At 38.6% G+C, this 19,019-nt stretch overlaps 1 protein-coding gene across 1 annotated transcript in view; it reads right to left on the reverse strand.

The window, feature by feature from the left end:
- otud7a (OTU deubiquitinase 7A) overlaps positions 1–19,019 on the reverse strand; it is a 114,088-nt gene that overhangs the window by 11,941 nt on the left and 83,128 nt on the right. The window contains exons 7-11 of the mRNA XM_041226697.1: positions 17,422–17,523; positions 14,179–14,306; positions 11,344–11,456; positions 5,236–5,363; positions 4,307–4,456 (exon numbers count right to left, since the gene is read on the reverse strand). Coding sequence (XP_041082631.1) covers positions 4,307–4,456; positions 5,236–5,363; positions 11,344–11,456; positions 14,179–14,306; positions 17,422–17,523 — 621 coding nt within the window. The remainder of the gene's footprint in view (positions 1–4,306; positions 4,457–5,235; positions 5,364–11,343; positions 11,457–14,178; positions 14,307–17,421; positions 17,524–19,019) is intronic.

The following is a 19,019-nucleotide window of genomic DNA, read 5'->3' on the forward strand; positions in this document are numbered from 1 at the left end:
CAGCATTTGAGCAATTTCACAAGCATAATCCAAATTGGAGCCATCGCTGTCAGTCACTAATTATAGTATCTATTTTAGCCTGAGGGACAATGGCAATATTACATGCAGCTTCTGCAGGACTATCTTGATCAAGTATATCCAAAACCTCACTTAAAGTGAATCTAAAAAAAAAAAAAAGGTCTGATATACTGTATGCCCTGCTTTATCCCACTATCACAATTGTGACTGCTAAGATATTTGTACACATTATAAACATCATGGACTAAATGTATTTATTATGAAACTATCTCTGTATGCTAGACCCTTTAAATAGTATGTTTACAAAGAAAATAGAAGCATTTCTACAAAAAATCACTTACTACTTACTGTTTCTTCACAGCTCAACCAGGAAGTAAAGGCATGTGGACACATGGCCATTTCCACAAACCATATGAAAATATTCAAATTTATTGAAAAGTACAATTCTAACAAATTTAGAACTGGAAAAATCCAGGATTTATTTTTTGGTCACTTTTGTGACCAGTGGGGTTAAGGAAGAAAAAAAAAAAAAAAAAAGACTACAGCTAACTCACAAACATTAGGACAATAACTCTGTGCAACTTCATATTAGTAGCCATATTAGCTCTGAGGTCACGAAGTGTTTAAATAACCCTAAAAACATGAAGTTACCTCAAGTGGTTTATGACATACTAGGGTTTAACTCTGTGGTGACAGCAGCTTTGCAAACTTGACCTAGAGAAATCACAGAATACAACTTTTATCATCCAGAAACCAAAAAATCACATGACCCCAATAGAGTGGCCTTCTTAGGTCACAGGTCAAAGCAAATGGTTTTGCCCACACAGTTTCATAATATGAAGTTGCCAGCTTAAATGTTTTATGAGATATTAGCAGTGGTGGGTTCAACGGTAGGTTGACAGACTCACACTAGCTCCCCTTACGAAGGTAAATAAACATTTTACAATAGTTCTGTAAATCTTTCTAACTACTTTAGGATAATGAGTAAATACTTGAACAAGGGAAAAGAGTGAAGCAGATCTGTACTGCATGAATAATTCAAATACATTTGTGCGTAGAAGGGCAAAGTAAATATGAAACCTTGAAGGCTCTTTGAGAAGGTCAGTGAAACAAACTCCACAGCTCTTCAGAGGCTCACCCGGGGAGGCTGAAAGCACGAGTGACTTTCTTGATTTACAATGCCTCTGTGTGTTGCTCTGTATAAAGCTGCCCAGATGTTTGCTGTGCTGGCTGGCTAGATTTGCTTTGGTCTAATTGGCAGTCTCAATACGAAACCATGCTCCTGGCATGAGTCCAAGGCATCTTGGCATGATGGTGGAAAAGCTTGGTGGATGCCAGGATTTGTAATCGGTTTGATCTCTTGCAGCATCAAAACTTTTTTTTTTTTTTTTTTACGTCAGTTGTTTTCTTTTCAGAAATTTTTTTTTTGACATTACAAATACTGGAAAGTGTTATCTTATGATGTACTGTAACACCACCACCACCACCACCACCTTCTTCTCTTCTTCTTCTTCTTCTTCTTCTTCTTCTTCTTCTTCTTCTTCTTCTTCTTCTTCTTCTTCTTCTTCTTCTTCTTCTTCTTCTTCTTCTTCTTCTTCTTCTTCTTCTTCTTCTTCTTCTTTCTTCTTCTTCTTCTTCTTCTTCTTCTTCTTCTTCTTCTTCTTCTTGTGTGGCGGTTAACGCTGCTGCCTCACAGCACCAGAGGCCTGGGTTCGTTTCCGGGATCAGGGTCTGCCTGTGTGGAGCTTGCATGTTCTCCCTGTGTTCGCATCAGTTTTCTCCGGGTACTCCAGTTTCCTCCCACAGTTCAAAGACATGCTGTTCAGGTTGATTACTCACTCTAAATTGCCCTGTGAGTGTGTGTGTGTGGTGCACTGCGATGGACTGGTGTCCCATCCAGGGTGTAGTCCCGACTTGCGCCCTGTGTCTGCCATGTTAGGCTCTGGCTCACCGCGACCCTGTATAGGATTAAGCGGTTAATGATAATGGATGGATTATTATTATTAGAAATGTGTTGCTTGTGAATGTTAAGTGCTTATAAAAGCTGAGGTACATCCCTGCAGGTATCATGTCAGCTTCAGCTCACAGCTTGGGGAGCGAACCTCAATCATAACCTGAACATCCCTGCAATTCAGTCCTGGCCTTCTCTCAATCCTAGATGGAGAAGTGGGATGAACAAACTCATTTCACTTGTAATTTGAGTTTAATTTTAACCCACTGTGCCACACAGTCCCATCCCCTCCGTCAAAGTATAATTGCAAATGGGAATGTCGAAAGTTGCTATTTTAGTGGAGTCATTTATTCTACCACATTTTTCATGGCCAGTTTTTTGTCCTGTATGTTACCAGTTAAAACTCCACGATTAATCTATTCTAATTGGTAATCTACAATTCAGTCCACAGCTGGGATTTCATCTGGTAAAGTTGGCTATTGTTCAACAGTAAACAGACTATTGCATGCACGGCTGCTTCTGGGTTGCAGCAGGGCGATGGATCAATAAGGCAATTTCGTGCTCAGTATGCATAATGCTAAATACAGAAAACATAAATGTAATAATGAGTAACGCAAGAGCAAAGAGCGTCTTCTGTCTGTAGACATGTGCACACTCCATGTGCTATTAACAGACAGCTAGCTTTCAGTGTTCAACAGCAACTGTACAGTAACAGAATAGAGGCTCACAAAGTACTCTACAGAATTATGCAAAAAACGCGAATTACCTGACGTCACCTAGGCAATGATTTAAAGCTCTCTACAGGATTTTTGACAGTGCCGATTTTTGACCTTCAAGTTATCTGGAAATATCAGGGAAATTTGGAAAGTTGTCCAATTCTTTAAGCCAGTGACCCTCAAAGCTATGTCAATACCTTTTAAAATCTTTTTCATGCTTCACCAGCAGCCTCTTGAGAGGTGACTTAAGTAAATCATTAAGGAACAAACCTGCTGCTCAACCCACATCCTCTCAAATCAAGCGAGGCAGGCAGGCCGGCCTGTCTGAAACCATGTCGAGTCAATACCAAAGAATTGTGTTAGTTGGGAGGACAATATAACAAAAGGCAAAAGTGTCTTGGTTATTTCTTTGAGGATTATAATTACAATTTCGCAGTGTATTCTTCATGGATACAGATTGTATTGCTAAATTAGATTTTTTATTATTTTATTATTTTTATTGAGGTATTGTCAGGGATAAACTCACTCTCTCTCTCTCTCTCTCTCTCTCTCTCTTTCTCTCTCTCTCACACACACACACACACACACACACACACACACACACACTGGAAGTGCACAGCTGCACAGTACTAACTGACTGTGGCAACAATTACCCATTTAAACACATTTGTATTGCTACTTTATATGTTTTATGTACTTGGTGTATCAATATACAGCAGCAGTGTCGAAATCCATTACTTTTTGGAGGTGGTAATAAAATGACCATTATCTGTAGGGCATGCTGGAAGAGGTATGCTGTAGGCATCTTTGTCATTTTGTACCCTGCAATGCGTCACGACTTTAAGCAACACTTTTGGCAAGCACGTCTCCAACCCAGCTGACCCCCTGGGTTTTCTGACACACTGCTGTGCTGTATTTGACAGGCAAACCATTTCCTTCAGAAGAAGTCATGCAATGTAGACCCTTCAAAATCTGATGTATCAATACCAAAGCAGGAACTCTAGCTGCTTAACTCACTAGTGCTGTGCTGAATGGATTCTTATTGATCCTGTTATCCTAGTGTTCTTGTACCGAGCATTGACAAGGAAGCAGTTTCCTGTGTGGCTTCAACAAAACAAAAGCTGCCTGTTCAGAAGTTTTTCTCTATAAACACTGTGAATACCTTCCTAGCTGCCTTTCACTCATCTACCACCCTAAAGACACTTTTTAAAATCTATGCAATAGTGGAGCTAAATACCCACACCCAAGAACTCAAAACCTTCTCTACTGTCGACCCTTCTTTAACACAGAGTTTGAGTTTTAAAATATGAAGAAAAAAAAGAATACCACAAACAACTCTTTTTATACAATTATCAATCAGCCTTGACACAAAGAAACTTAGAAACAAAAAAATGCAAACTGTAAAAAAAATAAAAAAAAATAATAATAATAATAATAATAATAATAATAATAAATAATAATATAATAATAATACTCAGCAGATTTACAGATGTGGAAAGTAGTTACAAAGTAATGCTGTTGTGAAGTAGAAAGAATATATTTAAAAATAATAGTCTCTACAACTCCAGTGAACCAGACCATGCCCCCATGCCCCCCCCCCCCCCCCCCCTCCCTCTCTTACCTTGCTCCCGTTGCTGGTCCTTCTGCTCCATGGATACCAGTGCAGAGAAGTGGGCCTGGTCATAGGCCAGGACAAGCGGGGAGCAATGGCACCGGTTAGGTGGGACTTCCAGAGGTAAATAGATGCCTCCAAATGGAATTGGTGCAAATGCTGCAACATTATAAAAATGGTACATGTGTATTCTACTTTGTAGACCGTTTTAAATTTGCTATAAATATTAAGTAAGTCGACAAGAAAAAGTTTAGAAAAAAAGTTACTGTACAAAGTTTTGAAACTCTAAATAACTTGTGCTAAAGAATATGCTCACCAATAGACAAGCAGTTCTCTGGACCTATGTTTTAGTAAAGTGAGCCAGTTCTCTTTTTGTGAATCAAACAGTGACAACCATCAAGTTAATTGCAGGCTGTCAACTGAACCCAAAAATTCAATTCATTTACTTAAAATGTACTAAAATGATTTTCCTTAAATGCTACAGCCTCAATATTAGTGAATATTCATCATGATATTTAAACAGTTAAAATAGTTAAAAGGTTATTTTCTGTTTTTTTTTTTTTCATTCTTTTACAACACCCCCAAAAACAAATTAAAATGAAATGTATTTTGCAGTTATTGTTATTGTCTTACGCAATTTCCAAAAGCCTTTTCAATTCCCTTTGACATTTGGTCTTGCTATGTAAATATCAAATCCATTATAAATGTACATTTAAACTAAATATCATATGTCATTTACTGGCCCTGGTATATACATTAAATGGTAATTCTAATCAGCATGTTTAACATCTTTTTCCCCCTTGGCCAGCTCCAGTTATTGTTTTAAATCACCTTCTAAATCTATTATAATGGGGGTGAGTCGGAGGTTGTCTTGCAGCATACCTAATGACTTCAGCTACAATACACTGTAATAGCATTAGAAAGGGATCTGGACTTGCCTTCTCCCCCAGAGTCTCTGAGCATGGTGTCTGCCACCACTATGATTGGCCGTTGCAGCACGTGAGCCAACACAAAAACGTGGAACTCTTCCAGGCTTTCATACACTGGGTCCTCCGAACTGTCAACGCTGTAGAAATACAGAAAGCAGAGGCTGAAGGGGTGGAGCAAAACAATTCTTACCTGCTGTACACGTTGCTATACATGCAGGTCTCAAATGTGCAAGTTTGAAAACAATATGGCAAACATGCATTTCAAATTTTTAAATATCATCTGGTTCGATACTAGTGTAAAGAAATCTCTGATGGCAAGCGTTCATAGATCCTTTGCACTTGGGCGATGAAATTGTGCCCATCCTTTCAGCGCTGCCTTTCCTTTTATTAGCGGCTTCCCCTGTTGACTGCCACGCTTTACAACCAGTAGAATGCTTTGACCTTGAACAATGCCACTATGTCCACACTGAAATCTTTGAAGACATGTGTGCTGTGAAGGTCCACATGGAAACATTTTCACATGTTTGCAGCACTTGAAAGCTGCTTTAAGTTATTAAATGTTTTCTTGTAGTCATGTTTGTTTCTATGAAAGCTTGTGACTCTCATAACTTGTGAATCTTGCTGAGTTGCTATGAAAATGCACATAAGCCTTCATAAGAGCAATTGCAAATTTAATACAACAAGTCTTTCCGCAAAACAATAACTTGATCTAAGAGCGTAATCACCTGCGAGCTTCCATTGGCATCACCTGTTCTGTCAGGCAAAACCCTTCGACTTATATCTGCTATAAGTGGAGTCCTATTCAAAATAACAACCAGTATTCTGATTAAGACATGTGGATGGGTGTGCTGCTATTATTCCTAATATTATTTTTATAATTGATTTGCTTATTTGTTTAAAGGGTTATACCAAGATATCATTTCATTTATAAAGGTGTCTTTGAACGTTTTGCTGTCGACCACATCTGATCACATGCAAATTAGGCAGGAAACGTCTAAATAGAAAATTCTCACAGTTTGATGGTATTGCACTCTCAAGCTTGATAGCAGATTGTTCTCAATATGAGCAAATGTTGATAATGAGAAGACAAGTTCTGGTTTCATTAACTAGGTCATTTCGCCTCAGCACTGTCTTTGGTGTCACAGAATGCTACTGGCTGCAAAGTATGTCAGTCAATCGCCTTCCAGGTGACCAAGGAAGTGCACGACTACCTGAAAGTAAATCTTGAAAACGGAGATTATTAACCTTGTACAGTGTAAAAAAAAAAAAAAAAAGTATGCTTATTTATAGTAAACCAAACATTTGAGACCTATATAGGAAATTGAAGTGCCTGACCCTTAAGATTTATAGAATTATTGAGTTAGCTATAACCAGTTTAATTTCCAGTTTCAATGATTTTCAGATACTCTTGGTTTGAGCTGGGTTAATTAAAACCTGCTACAAAAGGCCAATGCATCAGGCTAGCTTCCTACCCAGTCCTCTGTCTCTTGCATACCTCTTATTTTTTTTTGCTCTCATCTGTCTTTAGCAGCTAACGCAATCATTGCTCTCCACTCACAAGCAAAGAAATCATCTGATGCGTGTAAAATGAATGACTTCTCCTTTGGAACTACTGCTGAGATAGATACATTTAATAACCTTTCAGACTGCAGCATAGAGCGCTGCTCTTTTAAAGTAGTGTCCACAAGCATTCAGCCAGTAGTTGCAGATAAATGGCTAGCCAGAAGCAAAATTTCTCTTCGGTAATCTTTTCAGTTTTTTGTTTCTTACGGAAAGATTTACTACTCCTTCCAACAGGACAGAAGGCTCAAAGCTATAATCATTGACCCTGGAAGTGCCCTCTGCCTTGTGCTTGCATTGTTAAGAATTTGAGAATAGCTCTGCGTATGCAGAACAGTCACATGGTTGCAACTGGATTATCTAAGAAACATTAAACACATTGTAACAGATTGACTCAAGTACTCCACTGGCAGTATTGAGTAGACAAATTGACATCTACTTGGGTTAAAACACAATGTTATCACTTTTCTTATTTGACAAATTGGCCAAACTGGTTCAGTCTTACAGTAAGTATAGGTCAGTCAGCCAATCATGCAAGAATCATCTAGGTGCACAGCAGTGCCAAGCACAGCCACATTTTGACTCAATTTTGCGACCCTAATTATAAAATGCATTACTGTCCATCTGCTGAGCATCCCTTGAAGCCTGCGTGCTGCTAATCAAGTTGAAATGCTTAAATATCCCACTGTTCGAGCTGCTTTTTCTGTTCTAGTTGCCTCCAATAGACATATATAGGCTATATCTGCCAGAACACTGCTGTCTATTGCCAGCACAAGAGAAAACTTGATCGAAAGAGGTAGATCACCAGATGGCGCTGGCTCATCTAAAAAGACACTTTGGCTAATCTAGCCTAAAGTTACATGTCAGTTGAAAGCACCTTTAATGCAGTTTATGAGTAATTACAAGAACCACTCAGAATTACTGTAAAAAATACTTAAGGGGACAGTTTAAAAAAAAAGAGTGAGCTTCTGTACATGCTCTTAAAATGTCTGCATCATACTTTCAAGTGCTTTGGCACTTTAGGATAAACTGGAGTGAAAGTCACAAAAGCAGATATAATGTATTACTGTAGGATAGAGAAAAGAAGTATGACTGGACGTCTCAGAACATTAAATTCTTTATGATGTACCGTACCTGCAAATAAACACACAACACCCACCGTTAGACTAGAGCGTTATAGAGAAAGGGAAAGGATGCTGTGGTGGGAAGTGGGGTCTTTCCTTTCAGTTACCTTTACATGCACACGCCTTGGTTGTTTTACATTGTTTCCACTCTTTGTTGTGCTTTTTAAAACAAGCAGTCAGAAATAGCTACAGGACCAGCTTTGCGCAATATATTTAGAGGTTGGCTTTGTTTAGAGTGGCTCTGTTGCTACAGTTACAGCTCTTTACCGTTTATGGGAGATTTGTCCTCCAGCTTTGAAAATAGGTGAAAACCGGAGTTGAAGTATTAATCTATCTAAATAAATTGATCAAGTTTGAACAATTATTTTTATTAACTCTGAAACAAATGCCATCAGCCATCCGCGCCATCCGCTCCCCCCCCAACTCTGCAAGCTCGCCATGCAGCCATATCCAGAACTTACAGCGTCGCAGGACCATGCAGTTCTGACCTTTATGCACAGATTGTCCTACTGTTTGTCTTTCACACTCTACATGGTGAACATAATCTTCATCAGACTTTTATCACACATTCCGAGCCTCCTACATACTGTCAGATTTAATTTCAGTGTAATTTCATAGTGTTGATTTACTAGAAATATATTTTACATTTCTGGTACAAATATAATGCATTTGTTTTCTTTCTTTGAGTCCTCCGTTCGTTATACGTTTAGGTCCAAACCTTAGTGGTAAGAAAGATATACCTTTAAAAATAAATGTATTCAAGATGTTTTGCTTCTCCAACATTCACAATGATATAGTAATATGCATATCTATCGTTCAATGTTGAATATGTTTGAATAATATCTAGTCACAGTAGGGACTCCAGCCAATCGAATACAGTATGTCACGACTGTTGATACAACATTCTAACTGCCAGAAACATGACCTACTGTATAGCACATTCATCGTATGCACACTGAAAAATCGAAGTCATACAAGTTGTTGTTGCAGAAACAAAAAATACAGTAAATGAAGGTGGATTTTCACATGTCATACTGTTCAGGTCAATTAGAGAATGCAATTCGCTCAAACTCTCTGACAGTGTATTATTGTAATTATTAATATACTGTAATAACATGCAAAGGAGTTCAGGTTCCAGGAACTCCTGATTTCATGCTTGCAATCTTAAAGGTCTGATAAGCTTCTTGACATTTTAATTAGTGCCTTGAAGTATAACAGAAACAATCTCAAAGAATTGCACACAAGGTTTAAATTGAATACATTAATGGGAATTGTAGTGTGGGGCATGTTCTCCTGGTATACCCTGGGTCCCTGATTACACTGGAAGGTCAAACAAATTATTTAGTTTCTTGAATCCCCGGTGGTGAACAAGTTTAATTTGGTACAATGAATTACTTCCAGATTCCTTACTGTTTTAAAATATAATGTATAAACAAAGAATAAGATTTACTTTTAATGATATACGGAAGTAAGGGAAGCAATTCCCCTAATTTAAGCTGTTTTAGTTTAGGGTTAAACACATGTTTTTCAACTGGATATTCCATTAATGGAGTGCTGTGTTTATTTAATTACTACAGTACTCTTCTGATATTGACGGTTATATTATATTTCTCTTTGTATGAAGTGAATCGGTGTATTAACTTCTAACTGGACAGTTCCCTTTTAAGAATGTCAGAGTGAAGGGTGAGGCTGGCCCTTTCCTCTATGAAGTCAGAAGCTGTTACATGACCTTCATTCCACGGCGAGAGCAGCAGACGTGGCTCGCCACAGCACTCGGCACTCCCCCCTCCTGTCTCTGCCATGCTGCCTCCTCTTCCTGCCGTCTCATTTACAAAGGAGTGCTTGCCTGCAGGATACTATTTTACACACGTTACCCAACTCCGTGAAGGACAAACCTTCTCTCTTAACCCCCCAAAAAAACCCTAAAAATAGAAAGTTACTTGAGCCAGGAAGGAAGGCTCCACCCAAACTGCATGTGTAAGATATAATGGAACATATATATATATATACTGGTAATCTACAACCTCTTGTAGACAGCTGTAGATTTGTCAGCCAATCAGAGTGCCAGTTTTGCCTTGTGTGTTCCACACAATAAACAAAACCCTGTTTGTGACATGAACCGTAGCGTAGCAGCGGTCAGTTTACTTCTATTCATGCAGATATTCCCTCACACAGACGCTCTCTGTCCTATAACCCTATTCTATGCCATGACTCTTGCTGCTTGAACTTATACACAAACCTCTACTAATATTATAAAAAAGTGATTCAAATATTCAGAACCAACACACAGATATATGCTACTTCACAGAAAATACAAATGTATTTTGCCCTATATTAGGATACAATATAAATAACTAGAATATGTCAAGCAATTAAATCGTTTTCTTGTGACATCAAATTACACATCTATTAATAGTACTGTACGTTTTCAAATCACACAAACAGTGCCTCAGAAGGACAACACATCGTTTTATATTTCTAATAAGTCACATGTTTAGAATGAAAAGAGGGTTTACAATCCTGACAGGCTTGACAAACCAATTCCTCGCCTCTGCGAGGAAAGCTCAGTTCTGTTTAACATGAGGTCCGGCCCTACAGCTTTTGGGAATTAATTCAAAAGCCTGGAAAAAAAGGTCAGAGACTTAATTGCGTTCCTCCAGTCAAACACTCAAACTGTTAATCTTCATTGACCTTTAATACACATAGTAATACATCTACATCAAGCTGTATTTACCAAATCTGTGATGTAAGCGCATGAATCAACTGTGTGGACTAAAAAGGCTAATTGTCTCTGCAACATCAAGCAACCGTGTCACTGCACATCTACAGCACCTTTTTTTTTTTTTGCACTAACTACTTTTGTTTCTGCATGGCTTAAAAGATGTTGTGTGCAGACAAGCAAGAAAGTCTGCTGGGGTACCAGTCTATTAATGACATGTATTACTGCAGCTGCCTGCTAGATGGGTGGTGGCGCATTCAATGGTTTAATTAAATAAATCTTACTGCATGAAAATATACCAAGATTTTGAAGCAGAATGAGTAAATGTATGACCCTGAGGTACCTCAAGGTCATTTAAGCATCAGAGGTCAGCAAGTTACAATCCACTGGAGCGGAATAGGAGATTGTCAAGCTGTACATAGTGCAATAGTACTAATATATCGTCAACCGAGAGTTACAAAAATACTTTGGATTTACTGACGGGGCCCAGAAAAAAACCAAAACCAAACACTAGTTTGTGCATTATGAGAGCTCAATTCCACAACATGCTGAACAGAACATGCGGATAGCTATAACAAGTAAAGGCACACACGCATTTTCGATACTTGCAAAGTCATACGTTGCACATTTATAATTCATCTTCAATGCAATGAGACATCCCCGTTTGAATGGTGCAGTCATGAACTCTATTCTTTGACAAGAGGTTTCACTCACCCTCCACCGCTGCCTCCACTCTTGCTGAAGTGTGCACGAGGTTCACTGGAAGCCAGTTTGAGCAGCTCGCTCCACTCCTTCTCCCACTCGTCTTCTGTGTAAACTAAACCAGACTTGGGAAGAAAACAGAGCAAGATTCACACCAACAGACTGAACACTGTCTGTCACTATTACCCATTTCAGTTACCCCTGATGCAGTAGTGTTGGAACTGAGTCTTGCTCAGCCGCACTGCAGATATAATGGTGACTAAAGTACTAATGCAAGGGTGTATCCTTGTTTTTAAGTGGATGCACTCCTGTAGAGGTACACAATCAGACTGCAGCACCTTTAGTGACTATCGATTAACTAGAAATTGTTAGCTGTAGGATATTGCCTCAGTAGAAAGTGCACAACAGGTGAGATTTATTTAATATGCTGTACACCCTTTAAATGTATACTATATCCACTGTGCTGTCTCTAAAGACAGAAACACATTCATTAAAACGCTAATTTCAATAGCCAAATTACTGCAATAGAGCAACCAAAGTTGGACAACATTGTGTTTAAAAATAGTTTTTAGTTTTTAGTATTTGGATAGTTTGATTTAGTTTGTGTTTGTGCCAATAAAACAGCAGCCCGAAAGTTCTTCAGCAAGTGGCTTTCAGTTATATTTGGTCCTACGTGACATCTAAAAGTCTACAGGGGCCTTGGCCATTCTAAACACATCATCTGTTTCACTGCTGAAAGAGAAACAAAGGGCATTAGATTTAGCATCCCAGCTACTCTTTAAACAACCCTAACTGTTCAAAATCAAGCATTTGAGTGCATACAGAATAGAACGATTTATTTAAAGCACTCATTAAAATTCTCTTTCAGCCTATTTTAAAACCGAGGGAATACATGTTTTCTTAATTAGTTGGCTATAGCAGAACGATAAACATTTAATTTGTTCTCCCTCTTTGTAATTTAGAGAACTGTGTACAGCAAATAATAACATCGGAAAACTTGACTATTGTCAGTGTTGTACAAGAACGTTTTAATTAACTGTCATTATAGAGCATAACAGGCATCTCAAATTAAGTTGTTATTTGGCTGTGTGTTACATGCAAGGTGCACTGGTTATAGTTAAGGGATGATGGCATCGCAACATTACACAAGGAATGAACGTTATAATCTGACCATTGCAATACACGTTTCTTTAAAAGGTATGATTCAAGTTTGAAATCTAGAACATTGTAAACACATACTTGCTAAGATTTCACAAAACACTGAAGTCCCTAAATAGTACCCTGACTATGAATGCCCTTATGATTGGAGCGATTCACAAAAGCTCTGGGTTCATAGTTATCTCTAATCGGCTGGCATGCCATTCCAGTTGATCCCACAGGGGCTTGATCAGATTGAGCTTGACAGTGATGGCCATGGAAGAGTCAGCAAATCTGCATGGCAAGCTGGGATAGGAGTGGATGGGCATTGTCTTTTTGGGATGTCACATAACACAAATTTAGAATAGGCCAGCGGAGAGCCATGTTAGAAGAGTAACTAGGTGGGCATTGGGGGGCACAAGGTAATAAGATAATGCATTTTATTCCCCAAGCCTATAGATTTACACAGGTTTTCACACTTTCCAGTTATAAAATTTGCTAAATCCTCCTTCCAACATCAAGTGTACTGATTACTTTGAGACTGCCTGTGGCCTGTGGGCAGTTAGGAGGAAAGCTGGATCTGGGAAAAATATGATGCTCTTTTTGTCGGTGGCAAAGATGTTATCAGTTGTCTGCATGGATCAGGTGGTACATTGTCAGAAAATGCCTAATATTGCCACAGCTGATGGTTCTGTGTGTTTGTGTCTCTAGGTGTGGCGTATTGGCTCAACACGAGTAACTAGTAATGCATCATGCAGATGGCAGCAGACAGTGTCTACAAAGACGTGATCCATAAGTGTGTGATGTGCTGGCCCAGCCTGAGGTCTTCACCCCTGGAGCATTTGTGACCTCAGCCTCTGTCATTAAACTATCTGGCCACCTGGCAGGTGGTCATGTCAGTCTGATGTCAGCCTGTACATCTTGCAAATCCCTTTGTAAAGCTGGACACTAAAATGCATTTTATTTTTTGTATCCTGTCTATCAAGTTTCTTGCATATCAGTAGAGAAAACGGACTTGCAGGGTACAAATAATGTGGATTTTTAACAAATTAGAAAGCAAAAGAAGTCAATCCAGGTTCTTCAAAGAACTGATAAACGTGGAACTTTTCTCTTGAAATATGTCTCTCCTCTCAGTGGTACTGCAGTATTATAGTAAGTAGCTCCCTTCATCTGCAGAGCCAACTAACAATCATTTTAAAATGTTTACAATCTGTTCCTCTGGTTATATACCTTCACATTACTGTGTTCTCCTCTTTATTAGCAAAAACAAACAGCGTGCATGTAGTCATAGCATTTTAAAGAAACAGGCACTTTATATCAAGAATTTGAGTCTCCTAAAACAAGACGGGCAATGGCTGACCAGGGAAATTAAGAAGTGGGGTGTGAAGATCTACTGTACTGTTTGCTTTCAAACTCGCTTGCTTGAACACAACTGATATCCTGTCAAACTTTTGGTTAAACAAACACTTGGCAACATTACACTAAAAAAAAAAAAAAAAAAAAGACCTTTAGAAATTAAGTCAAACCACCACCCAGGGTTTTGAATAATCTAGAGAGGTTCCTGCTAGTGTCAAAACCTGGCACAGTAGTACTGCTGTCTTTTCCAGGGCGTCTGAGATCTTTTACAGGTCACTGTACTAAAGTAGAAATCTAGTTATTAAAATACCCAAGAAAGTTGCTGCTTTAATAGCACATTATTTACACACAGACCTCCTTGTTTTGCTGCGTCTGTTGCCACCTCCACCTTCTCTTCAAGGCCTCCCGCTCAGCACCACTCTTCATCATGGTATAGAGGGATTTCCTCAATACCAAGTCCCTGTCATGGAAACCCCACATTCCTGCAATGCACAAAGCATTTTTTAAAGGACTGAATTAATTATTAACTCTGAGAGGAACTTGTCGGTCTTAATGTGCTCAAATGTAATATTATTTTAGTTTACCTTGGAATGCAGTAGTATCTGTTATGCGGTTCTTAAATTGTTGGTTATGAAAGTCATATTTTATAATTGCAGGGAATTCTTAACAATAAACAGATAATGCTGGATTATGGGAGAATAACAGATAGAAATACTGAGCCCTGAAAGTTTAATGGGACACACTTATAAAATCTACATTTTCTTAATGTTTACGTTGTTATCTGTTTAATATCCTATAATGTCTGATCTGATCCCCTATTGCTTCTTAGATCATTATTTTCTAAGCTTAAAAAAGACTAGGTTAATTGTGGGGAAGCATATTAGCTTTTCTCTGTGCACTGAAGTGTATACGACACAGATATACTTATTTTGCTATCTTACTTGCACACCCAACAATGCTACATATAAAACATAGTGAATTAGCAAAGGGTCCTCAGAGTAAAATATAGAACAATTTAATATCGACATGGCCTAACCATGAATTACCCAAATTATTGAGTAATCAAATTGTGAAATATCGAGGGAGCACTGCACTTAGAAATAAGTACATTTTAATTGGGCTTTTATTCAGAAAGTCCCTATCCTATCAATTCCAAGATACTTGTGGGAATACACAACTCCTTATGTTCGTATTGACTAGCCTGGCACACTAAGTAGATATTATCGACAGCAAGTCATGGGGATCTGGGGTCAGTACAAGGACATGTCTATTTAATACCAAGAGAATCCCAATTTGAGTTCATTTGTTGCAACCAGTGGGGGGTTATGGAGTAACTGTGCCACCCAGAATGGCATAGTCAGTGCTGAAGAGTGCCTAAAATCAAAACTTTTCCTCCAAACTTTAACACGATGTATTGCCCCACTGTTATTCTTCCTTAAGGCAGCATGACTGCCATGCATGTCTGTCTTTTCAAGTGTAAATCTCCGGGTACAACCCCAGGAAATATTACACTTGGTCCCAAACAGAAAAGTGTGCCCACTCGACTATCCATAGCCATTTCAGACATGTCTCGTCAGACATGCTTTACATCTGCAAGTTTGCCCGGCTCCATGTCTCTTTCCTCTTTCATCTTAGAATGTCTGATCTTTTTTGACACAAGAATTGATTAACGCACTGAGCTGCGTGAACGAAGGTAGTTGATTTGAGCCCCAGTGGCCATACATCTGATAGTAAGCATACAGTACCTCCCTATATGGTAACAGTATCCTGGGAGACAGACAATCTCCCTTTCCTAAAACCATGTTGAGTCTAACTAACCTGCTTGATTTTTTTGAGGATGCAACATCGATAATGGATAATTGCAAAGCATATGACATGGTTTATTTAGATTTCCAGAAAGCTTTTGACAAAGTCCAGCATAAAAGATTAATTCTCAAACTGAATGCAGTAGGGATTCAAGGAAGCACATGTACATGGATTAGGGAGTGGTTAACATGTAGAAAACAGAAAGTACTGATTAGAGGAGAAACCTCAGAATGGAGTGTGGTAACAAGTGGAGTACCAAAGTATTAGGTCCTCTGCTATTCCTAATCTACAAAAATGATTTAGATTCTGGTATAGCAAGCAAACTTGTTACATTCGCAGATGACACAAAATAGGAGGAGTGGCAAACACTTTTGCAACAGCAAAGATCATTCAAAATTATCTAATACAAGATTCCGAACTGGGCAGACACGTGGCAAATTACATTTAATAGAGAAAAGTGTAAGGTACTGCACGCAGGAAATAAAAATGTGCATTATAAATATCATATGGGAGATACTAAAATTGGAAAAAAAATTGGAACAGGATGCTTGGATACATTGTTAAAAGTGTTGAATTTAAATCAAGGGAAGTAATGTTAAAACTGTACAATGCATTAGTAAGACCTCATCTTGAATATTGTGTTCAGTTCTGGTCACCTCGCTACAAAAAGGATATTGCTGCACTAGAAAGAGTGCAAAGAAGAGCAACCAGAATTATTCCGGGTTTAAAAGGCATGTCATATGTAGACAGGCTAAAAGAATTGAAAATATTCATTCTTGAACAAAGAAGACTACGTGGCAACCTAATTGAAGCATTCAAAATTATAAAAGGTATTGATAATGTCGACCCAAGGGACTTTTTTGACCTGAAAAAAGAAACAAGGACCAGGGGTCACAAATGGAGATTAGACAAAGGGGCATTCAGAACAGAAAATAGAAGGCACTTCTTTTACACGAGAATCGTGAGGGGCTGGAATCAACTCCCCAGTAATGTTGTTGAAGCTGACACCCTGGGATCCTTCAAGAAGCTGCTCGATGAGATTCTGGGATCAATAAGCTACTAACAACCAAACGAGCAAGATGGGCCGAATGGCCTCCTCTCGTTTGTAAACTTTCTTATGTTCTTATGTAACTCCTGTTCTGAGGACTACTATTATTATCAGGAATTCTTAAAACAGGTTAGCAAGAAACATTTTCCAAGTACTGGCACCCAATGGGTAAAGTGTGACTGCCAGTAGTATTTCCAATGTACATGTTAATTTACTTTTTGTTTCTAAAAGAACTGTTAGAATTCCAGCTAGTTTGGAAAACCTTTGATAATCCAGTCTTCTGTCACCATAATGATGGAGCAGCTTCTTATTTGCATATTTGTAACAACATACCGTGCCTCTAAAAAATATGCTTGTAACCTTTTCTCAAAGAAATAAAGCACTCCCTCATTATAGTGGCTCTTTATACACCGGTTGTAAAGCGCTATAGTCATGACTCCCCTAATTGCATTTGTATACACATTATAAGACAGAACCCAAGTAGCACAGAGGATCTTGACTATGGTGTTAAAAAGAGGGAGAACTGTATAGCACATGGATGGGCAACTCTGGACCTTCCAGTGCAAGTCTTTGTTCCAATGGTTGTTTAATTGAATAAAATGAAAACATCTGTCCGTGTCTAAACCAGACTTGCTGAACCTGGAACAGAATAGCCCTCCAAGCCCAGTTTCTCAGACCTGGCATGTAAGCAAGTGGAGCAGACAGTTGAAAGGTCCAGAGCTTCGCGTGTGTTTTGCTCTTACCTAAAGAGGCTGCGTGTAAGAGACAGTTTCCATCCCCGGTCGTGGCCAGTGGAAGAAGACGCTTGCAGCTGGTGCACATGGTGGCCCACCAGTTCAGACGACCTGAAGACATAAAGAGCATTATGATTTTACAGGGCAATGCTGTACAGAGACTGAACCGTGCATTGCATGGGAACATCCCACTGTTTAGACTTTTTTGTTTGTTTGTTTAACCCTTTTAGTACTGATAATTTTGTCGAGCTGAAGATTATGAAATTAAGTTAATTCAAAAAGGAACTCCTACACTGAGTATGCATTAGAACAGTGACATGCATATATATTGGTAAATGGGACTTTAAAGTCTCGTCAGTACTTTAAGAACTCTAAACGGTGCTAAGATAAGGTGGGACCTTTCAGTCCCGCCAGGACTGAAAGGGTTATGTAAAAAGTAAAACTGCTTAGCTCGGAAGACAAACCTTGCTATTTCTTTTACTATACTGTATTACACAGGGCGATTCTAAAATTGCTGGATAAGAGGACATGATTGAACAGTATCTGTACTTTTTGTGTTTATTCAAATACATGTGTCTATTGACTTTTGAATAACAAATGTATTTTTAATGGATAAACACAGAAGTTACTGTTCAGACTTGTCCATTGCCTATTGATTCACTCTGTGTATCTGATCATATTCTGATCAGCATTTTGTGTTGTTGTTAACAAAGCAGTGCAGTTTCTTATAGGTTTGACATACAGGTATGCTAGCATCACAACTGGACAAGGGGTTTCTAGATATCTGTACAAATGTAAGCTTGACATACAGACAGATGACAAGAGACAAAGACAGACTCCAGATTCTGATGCACTCAGTAACTTGTGCCAAACAATGACCAAACAAGTTTCATCATTATTGGACATGATGTTACAAACGCAAATGCAGGTCCACTTCTGTTATATACCGATCGCCAGGAATAATAATCACTGATTCAATGAAATACAGCAGCAGCATACAATAAAGCTTGGCATGATTTACTCCTTCCAGCAGCTGACAGGAGTCACAAGGTATTGCAAACTTATTTCAAAAAACCACTCAGAGCTGTCAAATCTGCCTTTGCGTGGGATCCTACTGGTGCCTTATATTCCCACTTATTGGGAATGGGGGAAAGAGAGGTAAGGTACCTTAGCTGTAGTACAGTTAAAGGTATAAAACATTTTCAAAACTTTAAAGTGCAAGGCTGGACAATCTGTGATTCAAGTCGTACCAATTTATTTACCCACATACAAGGAGTTAATACATTCTTTATGCAGTCTTTGTGAGCTGATTGTTGCCTTTCTATTTCCTTTCATGGCTGTGGCACTTAAGCAGGATTTTAGTTTTCATTCTTAACATTATTGACGCTTGATATATTTATTGTATGGAGAAAATGACAACCTCCATCTAACAGCAGTAATTGTGTGTCCTTCAGTGAAAGAACATCTGAACAAAATAAAAGGAAAAAAAAAACACTGTGCTTTATTAAGGCTGATAGGCGATGTACCTCCCAGTGGTGCCTGGGAGGCTATTCATCATGTAGTATTGCCCTTGGTGTAGTGCCATGGATGAAAGAGCATCTAATGCA

The sequence above is a fragment of the Polyodon spathula genome, chromosome 24 (genome assembly GCF_017654505.1).
Source record: "Polyodon spathula isolate WHYD16114869_AA chromosome 24, ASM1765450v1, whole genome shotgun sequence".
NCBI classification, from domain to species: Eukaryota; Metazoa; Chordata; class Actinopteri; order Acipenseriformes; family Polyodontidae; genus Polyodon; species Polyodon spathula.